This window comes from Balaenoptera ricei, chromosome 4, assembly GCF_028023285.1.
Source record: "Balaenoptera ricei isolate mBalRic1 chromosome 4, mBalRic1.hap2, whole genome shotgun sequence".
Classification (NCBI taxonomy): domain Eukaryota; kingdom Metazoa; phylum Chordata; class Mammalia; order Artiodactyla; family Balaenopteridae; genus Balaenoptera; species Balaenoptera ricei.
In genome coordinates, this window is record NC_082642.1 from 109045900 (window position 1) to 109055626 (window position 9727).

General features: G+C 43.7%; 1 protein-coding gene across 2 annotated transcripts in view; it reads right to left on the reverse strand.

Annotated features, from left to right (window-relative positions):
- ALCAM (activated leukocyte cell adhesion molecule) overlaps positions 1–9298 on the reverse strand; it is a 200496-nt gene extending 191198 nt beyond the window's left edge. For both annotated transcript variants that reach the window (XM_059921216.1, XM_059921214.1), the window contains exon 1: positions 8533–9298. In XM_059921216.1, the coding sequence (XP_059777199.1) occupies positions 8533–8605 (73 nt within the window). In that variant the 5' untranslated portion in view covers positions 8606–9298. The remainder of the gene's footprint in view (positions 1–8532) is intronic.
- Positions 9299–9727: the final 429 nt, after the last annotated feature.

Below are 9727 nucleotides of genomic sequence, written 5' to 3' on the forward strand. Positions count from 1 at the left end.
AAAGAGCAATGATAATAATTCATAATAAATGTACTTCTTTCCTGCATTTGTGGCTCCATCTCATGTATAAAAATTTAGGCACAAATCTGCCTATAGCTTTTGCCTTACATATGAGTGTGTGTGCCTATTACTCCTATAATTCTCATTTTTATCATAAATTTTAAATAAATAAGAACCAACATATTATCCTGGTTTTTAAGAAGTTATAGTAATAGTACAGAGTTATGGAGGAAGTATGGGGAAGGTGCATCCCCATATACTTTAGCTGGGACTAAAGATACTCTTTTTTAAATAGAGATATATTTGACATATATTTGTTTTAGGTGTACAGTATAATGATTTGATAGATGTATATATTGCAAAAATGATCACCACAATAAGTTTAGTTAACATTCATCACCACACATAGTTACAATCATTTCTTGTGATGAGAACTTTTAAGATCTACTTCCTCAGCAACTTTCAAATATACAATATAGTATATACTCTTTGAACTGTAGTTTTAGAATTTCTTTCTAAACAAAAAATACACATATTCTTTGACTCAGCAATTTCACTTCTAAGACATTTTCCTGCCAACATAATTGCTCATATGGACAAGAACAAGTATTAAGATGTCCACTGCCATATTGTTTGTAATAAATAGATTAGAAACAATCTACATTTCCAAGAGCTGGGGAAATGGTTAATTATGGTGTGTACAATAAACACCAATACACCATGTTAAAAAATGAGGTAAAGCTATGTGTGCTGATATTAGATATTCTCTTAATCTCCAACATGTGCTGCAAAGTGAAAAAGGAAAGATACAGTATTTTCTCACTAGATATGTTTAAAGGGTGGAAAGTTTATATGCAAATATGTGCTAGTATATAAGCATTTGAATAAAATCAAAGAGATCCTCTTCTGAACTCCATAACTGGTAAGTAAATTAGGGAAATTACAAAAAAAGTATTTGAACAACTTCAAGGAATTCCTGGTCACCTCCAGGAGTTACAGCCATGTTCCTCCTCCTTAGTGTCTTCACTCATCCCATTCTCTCAGCCCATATCTTTTATTTGATTATTTCTCATCTCGTACTTCAGATATCACTTCCTGAAAGAACCTTTCTGATTTTTTCCTAAACTCCAGACCAAATTTGGCCACACTGATGTAAAATGCTCCTTATGTGTCCTTGCCGTACTTAGCAAAAGTTCTAGCAAATAATTATGTAATTAGTTGACTGATGTCTGTTTCCCAGAGAGAACATAATTTCTTGGAGTGACAGTGGACCTTGGCTATTTAGTAACTAGTTCATGGCAGTATCCCCAGCACCAAGCCCAATGCTTTGCACATATTGAGCACAATAAATATTTATTGAATGCTATTATTATACGTTGAATGGTTAATTGACAAGAGTTTTAATTTTGGATTGGTTAACAATATGACCTTAGGCAAGTAGCTAAGTAATTTTAAGGTTCTTCATAGCTCCAAAACCTTGAACCTATGGGTCTAAACATACATCAAACTAAGAACATTGTTGTCTCTAAAAATGGTGGTTAATCTTCTACTGAATTTTAGGTAATCTCTTTACCTGTATCTTCATCTATCTCAGCTGTCAAGAGAACTGAACAAGATAGACATCTAAGGCACCTTCTCATTTTTCCAATAACCCCTCTTCTACCACATTTTAGCTTCTGATCATGAATTGCATGCCTTTAACCCTTCAATTTCTCTCTCTCTCTCTCTCCCTCCACACACACACACACATATACACTTTCCATAATTTTATTCCTGGGGAAGATAAAAGTTTGAGCAGTAGGAAACAGTACTTATTGGACACTGCTCTATAATATATGAGCCTCTATAATATTTCTTGCCCAATAATCTGGAAGAAGAGGGTGTAGACTGTGAATATGGGGCTGAGGATCTGCAGTAAGGATCCCTGCTGTTGCCACACCCCTCACTACTATCGTGAGAGGTAGACTTCCATCAAGAGAACTAGCCTAGGGAAGCCTATTAGAAAATGAAAGACCATGGAGAAGAATTAATTTTTCCTGAACAACAGACAGACTACAGTAGAATGGCATGGAGCTAAAATCAGAAAAGCACCCAACTGTCCAGCTTAAATTGCCAAACTGCAAAATAATGAACTACATAAAATAGTTGCTGTTTTAAACCGCTATATTTTGGAGTACTTTATTATGTGGCATAGTTAACTGATACACTGTGGTTCAAAATTTTAATAAGAGTAGCAAGACTTATTTTTCTGTTTTTTGCTTGATTTGGAGCTAGGCAAATTTTATAGCCAGAAACCTCCCAACAATTAGGGAAAGTACTTGGGAATATGCTGACAAGAGTTTTACCCACAGTGTCCAATGCCCGCTCCCTTCAATCCGTCTTATTAAGGACAAATCTATGGCATCCTTTACCCATGTGCTTAGACAGTACCCTCTCACCTTTCCTACTTCCATCTGCTTTTGGAGTTTTCTGAATATCTGGGACATTCAGAGATATTTGAACCAAATAACATGTGGTTGATCAATTAGGAATAGTCAGTCTTGGCACCAACTGTTCTGGCTATATTGTTGGCTGTCCCAAGTCAAGTCACCATATCTAACTGATACAACTGTAGTTCACATGTACAAAAAAACTTGAGACCCTCCTTCAATTTTATAGACATCCTTGGTAATTTATTTTTAGATCTAAATTGATAGTGGAGCTACTGAGAAACCTCACAGAAGAACAGAATGGGAATTGTGCAGTTGGCTAAGAAAGGATTTCAGGATCAAATTGAAACAGGCCTTCCCTAGATAACTGCATGGCTAAGTACAGCTCCCAGGTGAATTTCAAACATCATTATTCTCTTGGCATCTCAGGTTGATTCGGTTTCCACTCCAATCCATGGAATCCTTAATGTTCCACACCTACTACAATATTCTGGGGTTCCAGCCATAACCTTATATCTCTCTTATACTTGACATTAAAGAGGCATATAACCCCTTATTGATACTTCACTATAGCTGATACTTAAATAAAAAAGGTTAGAAATATTCAGTTTGTCAGGATGAGGAATGTCTTATAGTTAAGTATTCTAAGACAGATACATAGACAGTCAAGTCATTAATAATTATTGTCAGCATCTAATTTGCCATCCAAACTGCACTTTTGAGAGTAAAAAGGGTACCATTAATAATCGAATAAACCAGGCATAAACCAGGAGTGCCTTGGATATACCAGGATGTATGGATCATGGAGTGATAGAGAACAGAGCTTTAGGGGAAAAAAGGCAAGGAAGCAAGCCAGGGAAACTGGACAGCTGAGTAATTTCTGATTAGTCTATTCTCCCACAATTTTGTTTCATTTTATTGCAATGCTATGAATTCTTAGAAGTTCAGACACAGTCATGTTCATTGAAGTACCTCAACTCAAAGTTGAATTATGTAATCCTTTGATTAGAAACTATTTTGGATTTTGCACAACTCTGATTGCCCCTTGAATGGAATGGATAATTGAGAACTGACTGGATAAATAAGAGAGGAAGCAGTTAAAGCTAATTTCAGTCTTGGAACATACACTACAATAATGGGCTATGATAATAGGTTACCATAAAACAATTACTGAATACCATAGCACAATTGGAACTAGTCCTAGCTGAAATATATATGGTATTCTGTCTAATAAGGTTCGGGGGAAAGAACATAAATTTTGTTATTTAAACAGAGAAATTAGCTGGATGAAAATATCAGTAACTCCAAATATATGATAATATGTTGTACACTATAGGGATACTTGTAATAACTGTAGGATTTAACCTTATCAAAGAGCCTACAATATCCTCTTCTTGAATATAGAAGATATATTTCATTCTTGGCTTTGTTCTCCACAGGGAAAGGAAACTTCTGCTCTAATAAAAAAAAGTAATGAGAAATATAAATGGACATTTTTCTGGACATTTTATTGAAAATAAAAAGGAGCTGATATCCAAAAGTAATAATCAAATAAATATTAATTCATCACACAGCACTCCCAAGAAAATTTTCTTTAGTATTCCAGTGAGTTAGCTCAAGTCTTAATATGCCACATACACTCATGTGTGAGAAATAAAATGGGCCTTTGTGAAAACCTAACAGTGAAGAATAAAATTAACACTCTGAGAAGAACTAAATTTAAGTTTCCATGTATACACACAGGCACAGAGATACTCTTTTATCAGAGCTGTACCTATGTTGCTCTCCTGCGTATTTGGGATAACATGTTGCATGTATCAGAGAACTAGAACTCTTTGATGATGTTTTATGTGAAATAGATGGCCAGAACAAAAAGAGGTGTGTTTGGGAATATAAAACAAGGTGATTATAAAGCATTTAAAATACTATATGACAAAAAGCTGCCATCTTACACTCAGTAATGCTGACAACTTAGTGCTCAGTTTTACAAAGGCCTATATTTAGTGTCATGAAAACTTGAGGGAGAAAAAAAGAAAAGAAACATTTTTGCCTGCTTTTAATAAAATGGTCAAAGTGATAATTAAGTGGAATAAATTAAAGAGTGTTATTCTATTAAGAATATAATAAAAGTCTTAATATAGCATGTTTTACTTGAAAAATTCAAAATACTGAGCAAGGGGGTCACCAATCTCACCAAAATCAGAACAATGTACTACATAGGGAGATAATTTTACAGATGGGAAATAAAAAGGAGTAGAAAAATAACTTCCCCCAAGTTTACAACATTCTTATGCAGCACAGCTAAAAACTGAACACATGAGTACTGACTCCATTATAAAGAATTTTTTGTTGACACTTAGGAGTCTTAAAGTAGGTTTTTACTGATTTTCTTCTTTTTAATAAGTCCACAGTAGACAAGCATTTTCTTCTAAATTTCTATTTACAAAAGATATGCTAGTTTGAATTTTCTAAAAAGTCAGAAAAAGTTTGGAATCTAGTCATGAAAATATTTTGGATTTCTATAGATTTGAAAACAATGGGAAAGCATTATTATTTTCTATTTCCTTCTGCACTGTACTTACAACCATGGAGCAAATCAACTTCTTTGTTTAGGAGCCTTTTTAGGGTGTACATATAAGGCTTTGTCACATAAATATATTAGCATCAACCATCACTTACATTTTATTCTAGGAACTATATATGAAGTTTAAATAGAGCCAGTCGTCCAGAAGGAATGGGTTGCATAAATGGGTTTTTTTTTTTTTTCCGACCTAAAGCCCTTTCTGACTGTTGGGGTCTCTTTTCCCAGGAGAATGGGAGACTAATTCTCTCCAGTATACATTTTTTTAATAGCCTTATTCAGGCTTGGAGGAGTAATCACAAGATACGAGTTTATAAAAGTAGGAAAAAAGACGGAAAACTAGCAATTGGGAGCCACTGACATTTTTCTAGTAATACAACTTATATGAATCGTATCTGTCCAGGCTGTCTGAAAGCATTAGAAAAATACAGTTGGAAAATGACTCTGCCTTGCCTAAATGGGTTTTTTACCCCAGGTCATTAGAAACAAATGGTTGAGCTGGCAGAGCTCTCAGAGAGCAGAGCCTTGGTCCACCCTTTTCCTTACACATGAGAATACTGAAACCCAAAATGTTGAAATGACTTGCCCAAGTGCCTGAAGGTAAGTGGTCCCAAAACAAACCTAGGAAAGCAGTCTACTGAAAATAGTGCCCCATTAAATCATAAATTGCTATTGGATTAAATAAATCATCAAAGAAAAAGCAGTTTTACTGCCTACTAAGCAGTTTGCAGTTTTGAAATTATAAATTTTAATAGTCCCACATCAGTTAGTCTGAATGGACATTATTTGAATTGATGCTCTTCCCAAGGCCTATTGAGATAAACGGATACATTCCAAACATGATATCCTACTGAAAAAAAAGCTTGAAGTGTGTTTACGTCTTGGAATGAACTTTTTATCAGTGAGCAATTAAGAAACATTCCAGAGGGGGTGCACACAGATGACCCAAGAGAAGAAACAGTTCAGGGCCCCCATCTCCTTGTAAATAATCAAGGAAAGCCTTTTTTTAAAGCAATACAAAATGTTACCACAGGCTGACGCTCTTTCTACGAGAATAATAAAATTCTTGCTCCCTCGGATGCTGAGCACATACTTCGTTGCCTTCATCTCCTAATTCAGTTTCCGTGGTTCATAGATAATTCTCCTCCTGCCTTCAAAACAGGTAACATGCCATGCCTAAAATATATCCATGGCTACGTAGCGACTACAGACCAACAGACCTGCAGAGGCAGTTTCACAAACTCTAGTTTTTGTTCTCTAGGTCTGGACACACTATCAAAACCGCTCCGGAAATGAAGGGCTGCAGGCGGGCCAGTTAGTCCCTTTGCCTAAGCCAGCTATTGGTGCTGCATCCCCCCACGCCCAGGCTCAGCGGTGCAGAAGCCTCTGAAGGAGAGGCACTTGCCGTCCAGGACTTGCACCCTGAGTCTGGACGTGGCGCTTTTAGTGCCATAATTCTTTCTTTTAAAACACACTGACGCCGCACCGAAAATCTGGCGCATTTGCCAGCCGGGTAATTTCAAGGAAACCGCTGATCTGAGGGTCTGAGTCTCCTGACCCGCAGATCAGCAGCGGGTGGGCGACGGCGAGAGAGCCCGCCCCGCTGGCTGAAAGCGCGCAGCCGGGTGCCGGCTAGAAACGCGCGAGCTTGCTGCGTCAAAAGAATCGCCGCGAAGATCTGAAAGAGGAACCTCTCCCTTTTTAGCAGTTACATGTGCGGAAAAACCTGTCCTCTGAGGTGGCCCAACTGAAAATAAATTCCGGCACGGAAAAGGAAACTGGGCGTGCGCCTGTGGTCCGAGCGTGGTGGTGTAAGTGAGACTACGCTCTCCAAGTGGCGAGGGGGTTAAACCGAAAACCAACTGTGGGACTGTGGGCATGTGGACCTTCGCACTGAACAAACTACGGAACCCTCATCCTCCCTCCTCTCTCCCCTCGGCTCCAGAGTGAGTGCCCCTCCTTCCCACACCAGACACTGGGATCAGGAAAAAGTGAAATACGTGCAGTGCCAAAGCCAAGAGGGTCTCTCCTTCCCACCTCCCCGGGGGTTCTCACCCCACCCCCCCACCTGCTTTAAATCCGGTTCGACTCTCGATTCACAGTCCCAGCCCCAGAGCCGTTGATCTGTCACAGACGCCTCTTGCTCTGGCCTCAAAACAGCAGGTGAGCTCATTACCTCGACTCGAAATGGAACTTTAAACATGAGATCAGAACGGGAGGGGGCACGCACCTCGCGCGTACACTACCACTAACACACACCGCGGCGGCAGTTCACAAACACTAGGGATCTGCAGGCTCTAACCCCGAGCCCCACCCCCCCCCCTCTTTCTGGGAGAGCTCCAGAGGCTTTCAAACCTCTTCTTTGACCTCAGCATGCCAACAACTGAAGGGATGTGCAGAAATTAAAGACGCGAAAAGGAAGTGAGTTTTTCTTTGATAAAAACTGAAGAAAGGGGCAAGAGTACAAACAGAAGCCGAAATAACAAGAAGTAGGAGTTTTATTTGCAATTGTCTACGAGGGGCTAGAGATCAAAACTTCAAAGGGAGAAAAAAATTTCCCCCCAAATCTTCAAGTCTAGCGAAAAATTAACCTGCTGCTCTGTCAAGCGACGGCGAGCACGCAGAATGCCCTGTGAGGGTCAACTCACATCAGCCACCCGGCGGGTCTCAGGATGACAGTGCCAGGGGACGTCCCTAAGGGCAAGGCAAGAGATTCCCGGGCGAGATATATTAATTGTTGGGGCTTTTGCCTTTTCTTTTTTTTTCTTATGAGGCTCAATACAGAACTGAGAACTGAGGTTAGGTCACAGGTCCTGAACAATCCACGACCCCCTCACGAAGGGCTCACAAACCTGGCTGTGAATTCCAGACCAGGCTGCGTTCTTTGCCCGCCATCACCCCTACTCTCACCCCGCACCCAGACAATGGGGGAGACGGCGTCCAAACCACGGTCGGAGCTTTAGGAGGTTTTTAAAAGCGAGTGATTGAAGTCCTCCCTTCCTCCTCTACCCCTCCCCCTCCCATCCCCGCCTCGCCTCTCACCACGGGAAGTTACCAGGGGATTTATCACGAAAAAGTGCGAGCTATTGCCTCCAAGAGCTAAGCGAAAGGAAAACTGCCCAGAGCGCAGTGACGTGGACTTTGATATCCAGAGACTGGAGGGGTTGTCAGAGGGCGAGAGCTCGCCGCCCAGGCTGGAGCCGCAGGGGGGGAAGGGGAGAGAGCCAGATGAATCTTGTCCGTGGGCCCCGCGGAGCCCCGACCCCGGCCGCACCCAAACTTCCTGAAGATTTATCCAGTCCCCCCAGTCGTTGCCCCAACTTGAGCCAACCGGTCGAGCCCAAATATGCGACACAGGTGAGGGTACCCAGGGCCAGCTCTGTGCCCGCACCGCCTTCCCCTTACCTCCCCCACGCGCCCCGGCGCGCCTCCCCGGGGGTGCGAGGCCCCGGGCCGGGGACCTAGGAAACTGCCCCCCGGCCCAGGTCGGCCTGGGGCTGCTCTGAGGCCCCCTGCTCTTACCTGGCCGAAGGACAGCAGCGGAGATCAAGAGGCAGAAGACCAGACGGCAGGAGGAGGCCGCCTTCGATGCCATATTCCTCCTCCTCCTCGGGGACCACCGACAGAGTCCGCGCCGCAGGAGGGGGCGTCCTCCCCGGCCCCGCGCTGCCCGCGCGCTCGCGGGTCCGGACGCAGCGGGCAGCGGCTTGTCCCAGACACACCGCCCCCTGGGCTGTGGCGCTGCACCTTCGGGTCTCCGCCGCCCGCAACTTTCCACCACGCAGTGCCCCAACTCCTCCTGTCTCCCCTTCAACACCCGCCCTTGGCCCCTTCGGCTGCTCCTCCCGGGACCGGCGACCCTCTCTTCCCGGGAGACACTTGAGTAATTCGGAAAGGTATACGTGGTTCTTTTTAGCTGGTCTGTTATTTTCCTTCTCTTGGAATAATAATAATAATGGTAGTGGCAGTGCGCATAAAAAGCCTGGTGCTAGGAAAGAATTGCCGGGAGGGGCAACAGTGGGGCGACAGGTCCAGGCGGTCTCCTCAGGTGGTAGCGGCGGTGGCAGCGATAGCAGCGGCGCCCGCAGCGGTCTCTGGGCTGCTCTGAGTGGAGGGACTGGAAGGCGTGTGTAAGCTGCCGCTTTCCTCCTCCCTTCGCCTCCTCCCTCTCTCCTCTCTCCTCCCAGCTTCTCGGGACGTGGAGCCAAGCACAGGTGGCAGGAGCTGGATCTGCAGCCTAGAGGCGCTGCAGGACCGAGTCCGAGACCAAGTCCGCCTCAGGAACTCCACTGGGTTGTCAAGCTCGCCGAGTCCCGGAGGCCAAGTGGGCGGGGCTTTCTAGTGGCTCCGCCCCGGGGCCACGCCCGCCAATAGGGAGCCCGCCCAAGAGCTGCGCGCTTCTGGGTGGGCCCCCAGGACTGCCACTTCCCTGTGGCGTTATCTTTGCCCTCGTCCTACGGATTCTCACTTCACGCTGCCCACGCAGCTTCGCCACGGTCCAAACTGCCGTTTTCTTGCCCCCAGACGCCTATCCACTGGCTCACTCCTCAGGGACTTTTCGGCCGTGATATCGCAGCCTCCTTCTCCTATAAAGAGAGTAGTGGGGCAGGGAGGTGGGGGTCGGAACCTCGCCGGGGACTCGCACTTCGGGTCCAAGGGCGAGAGCGAAGGAGGGAGGAAGGGGCTGGAGGAGGTGGCAAAGGTGGGAACTTGCCTC